The sequence below is a fragment of the Periplaneta americana genome, chromosome 14 (genome assembly GCF_040183065.1).
Source record: "Periplaneta americana isolate PAMFEO1 chromosome 14, P.americana_PAMFEO1_priV1, whole genome shotgun sequence".
Classification (NCBI taxonomy): domain Eukaryota; kingdom Metazoa; phylum Arthropoda; class Insecta; order Blattodea; family Blattidae; genus Periplaneta; species Periplaneta americana.
The window spans coordinates 140,158,314-140,171,719 of NC_091130.1; the positions used below are offsets into that span (position 1 = coordinate 140,158,314).

The following is a 13,406-nucleotide window of genomic DNA, read 5'->3' on the forward strand; positions in this document are numbered from 1 at the left end:
GTAAATATTGCACAGTAAATCTTCCTTGTATCAAACTCAATCAGGCAACTGTGTTACATGTGATGTCACAGATCTGTTCTGTATAGTGAGGAAGAGAGAGATGTATCATTGTATAGAGCTCATGTAGTAAGGTTTACTGTGAACATAAATGTATAGAAGTATTACATAAAATCTCAGGTAACCGCCATTTATTGCATTCACTGTTCACTACATTGTATGATAACATATGATAAATTCTTTTAACTTCGTTGACCTGAAATAGGTTTTTATAATACATTCTTTTTTTTTTTTCTATTTCTGCCTTATAAAGATTGCACGTAGTTGCACTTTTCGAAGATGTAAATGGAGATTTCATATATACTCCATAATCATCCGTAATTTTTACCCAAAAAACTCTGAGAAACTTTTTCCCCTATTTTTAGCTTGCTTTACAGCTATAAAATACCGTTGATGAGATACATTCAAATCAGGATAGTAGTGGGACCTATTCTACAAAGGTATGGTGTTGTACATTACAAGTAAATTCTCTAGTAAGTAGTAAAAATTGTAGAGTTTGTTCCACAAAAGACTTTTCTACAGTAGTACTTTACCACTCCATACTTGCAAATTACCAATCAAGTTTCATGATTGTGTTCCACAAAAGTACTAGTATTTGTAACTTACTAGTGAAGTATTCTCTACCAATGAAAGGAGACTAATACATATATGTACTTATGCGATTTAAATATATTTATTTCATAATATTAAGATATGTTTTGATAAATATGTGCTATAGAATATCTTTTCTTGCTTTTATTTTCTTCAAAAGAAACAATTTCATCTCCTCTGAGACCATTTCAATAATTTTGCAATGTTTGTAATTTCGTAACAATTAAGTTTGGAGGTGAAGATCGTTATTAGTGGCATCTGTTGGCTAATATGGGAAACTATCAAGGATCGTGGGGATCGCGGAAGAACATGATCATAATAATAAGTAAATTTTTCATTACTGAAGAAGTAAAGTAAAATAAATAACATTGCAGGGTTACGAACTTCATAGAATCTACGAATCTTCGCTGTATAATCTACTTTAAAATACATTACGATTAAAGAGAGAAACATAACCTAATTCAATGAATGAAATACGAAGATAACAAGCTGCTTCATATTGTTGTGACGTAAAATGTTTATTGATATGACTTCACTAGTAGTAGTGAGTCATTGGTAATGTACAATACACTTTAATTCTTTCACGAAACTGAAAGATACAACTCCATACTTTACAACATCTTAACATCTTTCATCTTTCTAACTGTCCATTGTGCAACTCAAATCAAGAAATGGATTCAGAACATCTCAAAATCTGTGCGTCAGTGGTTAACCATGACAATATCTTTGAAAAATATTGGAGTGCAAGAGGTCAAATGACTTTGTCAAATGCCTGGCATTAGAAAACAACATCTTTCATCAGTAATTTGTAATGTTGTTGTTGTTGTTTTCTAATGCCAGGCGTTTGACAAAAAAGTCATTTGGCCTCTTGCACGCCAATATTTTTCAAAGATATTATCATGACCAGCCACTGAAGCACAGATTTTGAGGTGTTCCGAATCCATTTCTTGGTTTGAGTTGCACAATGGACAGTTAGGGGACTGATATATTCCAATTCTATACAGGTGTTTGGCCAAACAATCATGGTCTGTTGCCAATCTAAATGCAGCTACAGACGATTTTCGTGGTAAATCGGGAATTGACTGTGGATTATGACGCAGAGAATTCCATTTTTTCCCTTGAGATTGTGTTATCAAATTTTGTTGGTTGAAGTCTAATTAATTATGTAGATTTAATCAATCTTTTTACGGAGTAATACGTAGATTTAGTAAAAGGTCTGTAAGTAGCAGTGGTAATGTACAATACACTTTAATTCTTTCGTGGAACAGAAAAATACAACTCCATCTTTCATCAGTAATTTGTAATGTACAACACTACACCTTTGTGAAATAGGCTCCTGGTAGTAGGAATTTCAATTTATACGAATATTGTGCCCATTATGAATTTAAAATTTATAAAAATGTTTACCTGATAATCAGTATTAAGTAAAAATAAGCTCATTGAGGAAAGAAAATCAATAGTAACATAGCCCTAAAACCATGTACACATGCCCATCCTGTAAAGTGGCAGTTAACTAAGATTTTACATTAACAACACACTACAGAGCATTCCCTTATGCATAGGACTACCTGCTGACAGTTAATGCGACAAGCCTGGATGCCTTTTGAGAGAACGGCATATTTGTACTGAACAGAAAAACATTCTTCCACAATTTAAGCTCAAAATCAACATTTTGAATGTTATTCGTATTCCGATTTGTTGTAGACGGTTTAAAATAAGATCTCATGATCTAGCGGTCAGAGCTTCTGCCTACAGTTCATGAGGTCCTGGGTTTGATTCCTGATCAGAGCTCGCAAATTATTCCTGTGTTTATTGATGGTCTGAAAATTAGGTTAAGTTTAGATTTAAGATCTCTCCTGGCACCACATAATCATACAATCATCCTGTCATATTGGAGTAACGTAACTCCATCTTTTAGGTGTCCCAACTTCAAAAGTGGGTTACATAAGTGGAGACGGTAGATTTCAACAATAAAAAAAAAAAAAATTCGCAATTTAAAAATCAAAGTTAGCAAGCACTTACAATGTTAGAATTTAGCATTTTTTAGCGTTCTGAGATGGAATATTCTTTCTGGAAAGTTGGGTGGTGGAAACGAGGGGCACAAGGTGCATTTTCTACATTTCCAAGTTAAAATTCTTGAAAATAATAGATAAGTAAAAGAATAATGTAAAATTACAGTGAAATTGTGAAAGTAAGAAATATGTCAAAATATAATAGTGTGATTTTATTTCGACCCATCTTGTTACTCAATCACAATCAACTGCTACTAAAGTATATACAGCCAATATTCTACAACTAATACCAGACTGATTAGTTGGAAATTCGAGATAGCGGTACAGATATCAACAAAAAGGGATCAGGCACCCTATCTCACATTTCTGTGCTACTCATTCTTTACAGTATGCTAACATGGAGGTGTGAAGAAACTACTCGAAAAATTTTAAGAACCTGTATGTAGCAGAACCTTTAGCTATGTTTTTTATATACGTACACAAAATGTCTCATAAAACATAATTTCGCTTTTATTTCGCAGAAACGCGAACATTTCACATGTTGTACTCAATTTCGCATTTTATCGCGGATTAAATAGCTACAGTAATATACTACCATGCTTTCAAACATCAAATTACTTATTTTGACAGCATTTCGTTATTGTGAAAATCTACCATCTTTACACAAAAGCCACTGCTAGAAGACAAAAAAAGAAGATAAGAAATGTCGAAAGGCAAGCTAGTGGCATTAGGAGGGAAAAGAAGAATTTTATGTTTAACTTTAGTCCCTCATACTTTGAAGATTTCAGAGTCAGTTTCTATGTTTTTATTTTAGTAGGTTATTTTACGACACTTTATCAACATCTAGGTTATTTAGCGTCTGAATGAGATGAAGGCTATAATGCCAATGAAATGAATCCGGGGCCCAACACCGAAAGTTATCCAGCATTTGCTCATATTTGATTGAGGGGAAAATCCCAGAAAAAATCTGTACCAGGTAACTTGCCCCAACCGGAATCGAACCTGGGCCACCTGGTTTCACGGCCAGATGCACTAACCGCTACTCCACAGGTGTGGACCAGTTTCTATATATTCGTATATTGTTATGAACGCAGTTTTATGAAAAGGGAATGGCTAAGTTTTAGTAATGAAATTGTTTTAGCCAAAATATAAAAAATTACAAATGAAGTGATAATAAAATCCTTAGGAACGTACCTTTGGACATTAAGAGAAAAACGAATGAGAAAATAAATAAGTTAAAAGACATTTAAAATAAATTTTAAAATGTATGTGTGCATATACCTATGTACACGTACATAAAAATTGTATGTTGATAAGTGAGTGATAGCTATATGACTGGAGGTCAATGCTATCATTCAACATTGTAATGCACTGCAACCAAATCAATCTTCTTAATGTATCCAGCTGTTTGCTGACAACAAAGTCCACTATAGTCCACTGTAGTCTATTCAGTTGTTGTTTTTCAGGAGAAATGAGGGATATTTTGATCGGTGTTCATTATAGATGCCTGTTGCTAGTAGCCAGAGTTGGGGTGTAGTCAATATATATTGCAGGGCTGTCTCTTCTGCATCTGGTACTGATGATTTTAATTTACTTCTTTTGCGGTTTATGGATGGACAGTATAGAAGAATGTGTTCCAGATCTTCATCACGATTATTACACCACAGACAAGTAGGATTATCAGAAATGTGAAATCGGTGTAGGTACAATTGAGTGACAATGTGACCTGTTCTGGCTCTTGTTAAAAATGTGTTGTTGTTGTTTTCTAATGCCAGGCATTTCACAATAAAGTCATTTGACCTCTTGCACTCCAATATTTTTCAAAGATATTATCATGACTAGCCACTGAAGCACAGATTTTGAGGTGTTCCGAATCCATTTCTTGGTTTGAGTTGCACAATGGGCAGTTAGGGGACTGATATATTCCAATTCTATGCAGGTGTTTGGCCAAACAATCATGGCCTGTTGCCAATCTAAATGCAGCTACAGATGATTTTCGTGGTAAATCGGGAATTAACTGTGGATTTTGATGTAGAGAGTTCCATTTTTTCCCTTGGGATTGAGTTATCAAATTTTGTTTGTTGAAGTCTAAGTATGTAGATTTAATAAATCTCTTCACAGAGTAATACGTAGATTTAGTAACAGGTCTGTAAGTAGCAGTGCTGCCCTTTTTTGCTAAAGCATCCGCATTCTCGTTTCCCAGGATTCCACAATGGGATGGTATCCATTAGAATACAATTCTTTTATTGAGTGACAATAATTGAGAGAGCATTTTAGTTATTTCTGCTGTTTGAGATGAAGGTGTGTGTTTAGAGACGATTGATAGAATAGCTACTTTGGAGTCTGACAATATAACTGCATTCCTAAATTTATTGATGTGGCATAGAAGATTCCTGAGACATTCATTTATTGCAATGATTTCACCATCAAAACTTGTTGTTCCATATCCAAGAGATCTATAAAGTGAGAAGAGACAGCATGTAACACCTGCACCGGCACCTTGTTCTCTGGAGATCAAGGATCCGTCAGTGTATAAATGAAGTCAGTTTTGTGGAGGGTAAATGTTTGAACATGTCTAGGCAAGTTTTTGTATATTTCCAGGTCATTTGGCTTCTTTTGTACAGATTGTAAAATTTTTCCTTTGTCAGAAGAGAGCCAATTGCTGATCCATACGTTTGTAAAATGAGACTCTACTGAAGCAAAACCATTGGATATAGATATCACTTGAAGAGGTCTTGGTTGCAAATATGTTGCCTGTTTTGCAATATTATCGACTTTCTCGTTTCCAGGTATACCACAATGACTAGGTATCCACTGAAATGTTATTTCTTTTTGGAGTTCTTTTAGTTTACTTAGTTGACTCTGAATTGGAATAATTCTATGTGCATATAGGTTTGGTACATATTTAATTATATTAAATATAGCCCCCTTGGAGTCAGTAAGTATGCAAATAGATTTTTCAGAAATTTGAGTAACACACTGAAGAGCAGCATCAATAGCTAGCAATTCAGTGTCAAGACTGGAGGAGGATGAACAGGGTATGAAATAACTTTGATATTTTGGAATATAATATCCTGCTCCCGATGTCCCATTATTAGGATTTACAGAAATAAAATAGCCAAATAAATAGGCTTAAATAAAAATAAAAAAATATTGTTATGAGTTAAAACAATCCACAAAATTCAGACATTTGGAGGAACACGTTATTTAGAATCTGTTAAAGACAATGTTACATAATAATCGAATTAAATTAACACCCATTTTGAGAATGTATGAAAAATTATCTTTATCCCTAATAATAAACAACTATTTTAAAAATGTCAGAAATTTGTAAGAATATAAATCAACATCTCCATTATCTTTTTAGAATATATCAGATTTGTAATACAATAATTTATTGGTTTGCATCAATTCTATTCAGGTCAGCCAGGCTGCAAATATCGCAAACTGTACTTCCAACACTGTGGACCCTTGCATAAGGGAACGACTTGTGCTTCCATGTATGAGACAATAATCAGAGTTGTACTGCAAATACGGACACAAACACAGTGAAACATAATATGTGAGCAGTGGTTGTATGGTTCACGATATTCATTTTACCATCGGTCCCATATGCAAATGAAATCTTCACATATTTTTAACCAAATGCCAAAACTAAAGCAAATCAACCCAACCAAACCTAACAAAGACACAACAGATAGCTTGAGCACGACATCAACGTGAATTAAAAACGGGCACCAGACGGAGATTACACGCTTACCCTACACCGCTCATTATGGCTCCAGCCGTGTCGGAAATGGAGAAGCCACCAACCCCCACCCCTGCAGCAGCGGTGGCGCCCGGCTCACTCTTCAACGGTGGCGTATCGGGGGCAGATTCAATATCTGGGGCAGGGGTCGGGGGTGGTGGCCCCGGGCCTGGGGACTTGCTACTTTCCTCGCTGGGAGTCTTGGTCAGGAACAAGCCCGTGCTGAAGTCGCTCACAAGGTTGATCGGAGAGCTGCACGGTCATGGAGGGTCACAACAAATAGGACAAAGGTGGGACACAGCAATGCATGATCACTATCTACCAACCAGCCGGGGAAAACTCATTACATAATTATATCCCAGTCAAACATTGAAACAATTACTACAAACTGGTCCTAACATCATTTATCACAGGGGAATTAAACATCCAATAGGACGAACAGCAGTCGATAACCTTTAAAAATATTAATACCTAAATTTGTTGCTACAGAGCATTCGGAATTTATATATAGGTGTGTTCTTAGCAGACATCCCCCCTTTTTGTAACATAACTAAAATAAGTCACTGATTAACTTCATATCTTCTTCACCGTGTTAATACGAGGAAATTATCTGAATGACTAGTTTCAAAGTGATATTCTTCATAGTCCGAAGACTATACTTCGAAACTAGTTATCAGGTGATTTCCTCATATTAACACAGTGAAGAAAATATAAAGTTAATCACTGATGATATAAGTGTTAAAAGTGTATATAGAACAATGAAGAAAAAATAAAATAAGTATAGTCCAGTCGCTCTAATTTCCGGCAGCCAATCACGTTGCAGGTTGGCTACATTTAAACGTGTGCGTCTTGTGATTCGCTGACGAAGACGTTAAGAATTTCCTAAGGCTCGATAAATACTTAATATAATCGCCCGCCATTTTGGCTCTTTCATTTGCGTTTGCAGAAAGGACACGAGGACGTTATTTGCCGCTCAATTATTTGCTGAATTACAGTGCGTTCCATTTATTATCACAGGAGCTACAACATGATAATATTTAATGGTGTGGCAAATAGATCCCTCGTCTGGTAGCTTGGCAACGAAAGAACAAAAATGGCGAACAATACTACCTACCTAGACTTTATAGAGCCTTGACTTCCTAAGACGTAAGCAAGGGGAGGAGTCACGCTGGGAATAACAGCGCCGCGACTATAATTTATGTATTTCCTAATGTGTATAAAATAACAAAAGTGAATTTATTCAATTTATTCGGTTATGAACAGACTGTATGGAAGACAAAAGATTAGTGAAAAAAGATTACAGATTGGAAACCAAACGGAAAGAGATGTTTAGAACATTCAAAACTGAGGTGAAAAGATAAGCATACAAAGCATAATGAATGGATGCTACAAGCTGCAGGCTTAACGCAAAAGGAAGAAAAAGAAGAAGAAGAAGAAGAAGATTCAGTTATTGGAAATATAAATAGACCTAAACTGATACACAAGTCTATTTATAAGCAATTTGAAGCATTTAAAAATGTTCAATGTTATGTTTTATTTAACGACGCTCACAACTGCAGAGGTTATATCAGCGTCGCCGGATGTGCCGGAATTTTGTCCTGCAGAAGTTTTTTTACATGCCAGTAAATCTATTGACATAAGCACACTTAAATGCCATCGACCTGGTCCGGGATCGAACCTGCAAACTTGGGCATAGAAGGCCAGCGCTATACCAACTCGCCAACCAGGTCGACTGAAGCATTTATATTTGAAGCAATTCTTAGATACAGTAATTAGATTTACGGGTACTTTATATTGTATACGTTAAGAAATACGTAAATAACTTATTTTACTAACGATATATTACAAAGATAGGGGGATGTCCACTTAAGACGACACCTATTATACCTAACGGCCTTTTCTAAACTCCAATACTCCACAGAAACAATTATTTTAAATTTATTGTCATTTATACTAGAACATTAATTTTAAGAAGCAAAAATTAATATCATTTAAAAAAAAATTTGTCTCACTATTTGCAAATGTTATGTAATGAGCAACGACAAATTAATGTTTTGAAAAATAGTTTAATATTATTTGTAATTTATTATTTTTATGATTTTTTAAACAATGAAATATTTATTATGCGCAATTCATAACGTATATGCAAATAAGGCTAAGCACATCAATATCAATAAAGAATTGTCTATGTTAAACAGGTCAGAAAACCAAATATATACGAAACAATTAATTTCGAAAATTTCAAAATTTTTCTGCATACAGTTACGCCTCATTTATAATAAAGGATATTAAATTAATAAAACACTTTTACATTTATTAATCAAACATTAGGTCATTTGAAAAGAAAATAAAAATATAGGGTTAATTTCTGTACGTATGATTTCATAAAAACTCTAGAAAGATTCGATGAAAGAGAAAAATTTAGCAGCATTTAAGAAGGCATAAGATAAAAATATTAAATTATCGACATAACTACCATTCACATCATCCCCTTTCAGCACGAATAAGATAGAAATAACCCTTCTTATTATTTCATGCGTATGCAGTATTATAAATTGTTACTGTAGCACCATCTGTGATATTCATTAAAGAAATTTTGGTATACATTTGTATTAGAAAGGATGAAAGTTAGTGACATAGAATTAATGTTGCTTTTAGTATTTACAATTAAATAACAAAAACTATTAATGTAATTTTAAGTTAAGGCCCACATATTTGCTCCGAAACATTCACCCTGGACAGATGAAATGTGCTCTGAAAAACATCATCATCTAGAACTATGGCATAGGCATTCTACACTTTTGAAATCTTTTAAGATCACCTCTGACGAAAAGAGACTTGCCTTGAGAAAACCTTAGAAAACATAGAAGAGTGGTGTTGGCCGTCGGCTGAATTCGGCACTGATGAAATTGTCTCCTTTTCTTCCTTCTCACTGGTCAGACCCTCCATCCACGCTAATGGGTATGACAGGCGCTTCAACATCTAGAAACAAAGACACAGTCATTTTTCATTTCGCTTATTGTATTCCAAGATCTTACATCAACACTGTAGGTTTGGGGGTGTGGAGCAAGTCAAAAGTTATACAGAGCGATCAGATGATGTGTGGACAGGAGCAACAGAGTTCCCATTATGTCCATTTTGAATCTTGCGTACACTACTTTTAACACTTGAATATAAGCAACTGATTAACTAGCGGACTTACTCGTGATAATTATGTAAGTTTGTGCGGCTTACAGCTGTTTCGGTGCTTCATCACCATCCTCAGAGCCTACTAGATCTCAGCGTCATCTCGAACTTCTCTGCCTGTTATGTGGGTGTGTTTGATTGTTGAAAGGTGTTGAAAGGTGGAGTCAAATAGTGTGTGTGTGCTGAAATTGATCTGTGTGTTGAGAATTTGATCGGGGTGTGTTTTAGTGTGTTTGTATATTTCGTATTGTTCTAGTGTGTTGAGTTTTTGGTTCTTGGGTTCTACAATAACATAAATAAAGACATGGAAATCCTACACATACAACCCAAGAAAACTCTGTCGTTCCTGTCCACACCTCATGTGATCATTCTGTACAAAAGTATACAATACTGGTACATTGCAAGTAGATTAATTTAATTTACAAGCAAAAATAATTCATCAGCTGAGTGAAAGGTATGAGTGTGGAGAAATTTTGTTAATTCTATTCTGAACCTTTTCTCTTGGTCCTTCAATGCTTTAACATAATTAAGCAGTGCATAGAAGGCCGTAATACATAAATAACAAACTCCTTTTTCATAACAGCTGAGACTAACTGAGGGTAGATGGAGATATGATTTATGTACTGATTATTATGTATCTATGTAGTATAAAGCATGATCAAGGAAAGAACGTATTTCTAAATTTTGGAAAATCTTTTTTACTTTGTACATTCTTAGGGCTTTCTTTTGTAATACAAGAATATGTTCTACTTCAGAGGAGTTGCCCCAGAATATTAATTCATATTTCATTATAGAATGAAAGCAAGCAAACTATGCAATTTTAAGGGTGTTTATATATGGATATTAATTCCTAACAGACAGAGCTCAATTTAAGAGTAATACTGTATATTCTATGTAGTAGGTTATTTTACGATGCTGTATCAACATCTCAGTTATTTAGCATCTGAATGAAATGAAAGTGATAATGCTGGTGAAATGAGTCCGGGGTCCAGCACCGATAGTTACCCAGCATTTGCTCGTATTGGGTTGAGGGAAAACCCCGAAAAAACCTTAACCAGGTAACTAGCCCCAAGCAGGAATCGAACCCTGGCCACCTAGTTTTGCGGCCAGACGCACTAGACGTTACTCCACAGGTGTGGACTATTCTATGTATGTTTCCAGTTCAAGTGATCACCCAACTCCAAAAAAAGAAACTTATTCTCATGGATTCTTTGAGATCAGTTTCATTTTATATAATATTGTAGGAAAACTGAGCATTAGGTCATTAAATTTAATTACCGTATATACGTGAATACTATGTGCATATTTTTTTCCAGAATTTAGTAAAGAAAAACTTGAGTGCGCAGTATCTATACTAATAATAAATCTGTAGCCCAAATTTTTCTGGTAATTTTTGATTTTCCAAAAATAATTGGTCCTAACATATATAATTAACCACCATGAAACCGAAAATCGCTTTTTTTTTTATTTTTGTCTGTCTGTCTGTATGTTTGTTACCTTTTCACGCGATAATGGCTGAACGGATTTCGATGAAAATTGGAATATAAATTAAGTTCGTTGTAACTTAGATTTTAGGCCATATGGCATTCAAAACAAATTATTTAAAAGGGGGGGTTATAAGGGGGCCTGAATTAAATAAATCGAAATATCTCGCTTATTATTGATTTTTGTGAAAAATGTTACATAACAAAAGTTTCTTTAAAACTAATTTGCGATAAGTTTTATTCCTTCAAAAATGTTGATAGGACTGATATTTAATGAGATAAATGAGTTTTAAAATTAAAATAACTGCCATCTAAGGCCATGTAATGAATTAAAAAACAAATGACTTCGTCTATAAGGGGCCTTGGACAGCAACAATCGAAAGCTATGAAAGATAGCCTACAGATAATGTTTCTGCGTTTCTATGAAGTAATATCGGAAGCTAAATTAACCGATTTGCATAATTAATTATTAATTCACCATTGGAAAGTGTAGTTTCTCTAGATGGACATAATGCTATAATGTTATTACAGTAACTTCTGAGTCAATCGAGGACAGGTAACATTAAAATAGCTTCTTATGCACAGAAAACTTGATAGGCTATTCTGTACATTCGTTTCCTGTATTTCCTAAACTAATTTTTATGACCAAATGAGTGGTCTCTGGATCAAAATGATCGCATTTTAATTTTTTAATTCAATTTAAATTAAGTAACATAATAAACGATTTATCCTTCTATCAAACACGAATGTTCCCTGGATCAAATGTCCTATTTCAATTATATATAGTTACTTTATATTTATTTCTAACGGGTGCAGTGGAGCGCACGGGTATGGCTAGTTTGAAATAAGATTGTTACTGTACCGTTTTGCAGCATCACAAATTTACTTGACAGAACTGAGGATGATGCTCTATGGGAAGATGGTGACGACAACAATGATTCTTCGGCTAGTGATGACGATGAAAATGATTATGAATAGAAGTAAGGGAGCATGTAATTATTGACTTTAATATTTTATTGCACATAGTAACATTAAATTGACAAAAATTGTAATTCGCTCGTTTTATTTTTTATTTTGATATTGTAGGCAGAGTCCCAGATACTTCTACAATAATGTGTGAAGATTATGACGTGTTTCTCAAAACAAATTGATATTTTATTTAGTTTTGGAGTACATCAGTATTGTATGTAGGATTAATTTTTTGTAAATAAAACACAAATTACAGCCAATTTTCTTTATCTTTTTTTTAAATTTTCCTTTCTAAAATTAGGGTGCGCAGATTATTCGATGGCGCGGAGTATTCGCGTATATACGTATACTGGCTTTAACAACATTAAGTACTAGTTTACTTGCACTACATTCATTCACTGGATTCAACACTGTATTAGAAGTGTTTATAAAGTTATCACAATTATACCATCTGCAAGTAAGTTTCCTTGAGATAAATTATTTTATATTATATATAAGTAAATGTATTCTCCATCACGCTTCCAAGAGAAAAAGGTTATCAAAAATGTCCCCACTAACAATGTCCAACCAAGAAGGACCCAAACCAAATAGTCCCACATTCAATGTCTCACACATAATAGGGTCAACATAATGAAAAGGACCAAGAAAAAAATGTCCCACATAGCTGAAAGGTCCATAGGTCAATATATTTAATATATTTAATGTCCCACATAAAATTGTTCAAACCATTAAAAAGTCTTTCAACTAAATGTCCCAAACACTTAATTACATCGCGTGTAATAATGTTTTCAATAATAATCACTTAACCATGCCATAGCACTGAAATTTAGAATGTAAAACTCAAATATAGAATGTCAGAATGGCTCAAGTTATCTCTAGTCAAAATAACAAACCAATGTTATTACACCACGATAATTTGTACCATTACCAACAAGACAACCGAAATGGTGAAAGAATATATTGGAGATGTTTTGATCGGAAGAACTGTAATGTGAGATGTACAACTAATTCAAATTTGGGAAATCTTAAGAGTCATAAAACATGGTACAGAAAACCATTTGCATCCTCCAAAACTCAGAGAGGGAGGTTCTGAATAACATACGGAAGACAGCAAGAGGTAACAAGTAGAACATTTAAAAACCTGACATAACTGAATACGGACTTCTCCGAAAAAGGACATTTTATTAAAGTGGTATGTTTGACCTGATAGACCAGGAACATGTAACTGTAGAATATTTTGAACAATGGACATTTTTATAACGTAGACATTATCAAACATGTGACTTTTTTGCATATTGACCCTTGTAGGAAGGGACCATATCTCTGAAAATCTCCATCGCCATTGCATTATCACCGACA

General features: G+C 34.3%; 1 protein-coding gene across 11 annotated transcripts in view; it reads right to left on the bottom strand.

Annotated features, from left to right (window-relative positions):
• mtd (TLD domain-containing protein mustard) overlaps positions 1-13,406 on the bottom strand; it is a 1,649,382-nt gene that overhangs the window by 350,079 nt on the left and 1,285,897 nt on the right. For 9 of the 11 annotated variants that reach the window (XM_069846158.1, XM_069846157.1, XM_069846159.1 and 6 more), the window contains 2 exons: positions 9,251-9,390; positions 6,421-6,660 (listed from right to left, as the gene is read on the bottom strand). In XM_069846158.1, coding sequence (XP_069702259.1) covers positions 6,421-6,660; positions 9,251-9,390 — 380 coding nt within the window. The remainder of the gene's footprint in view (positions 1-6,420; positions 6,661-9,250; positions 9,391-13,406) is intronic. The other 2 variants (XM_069846155.1, XM_069846160.1) reach the window with 1 other exon arrangement.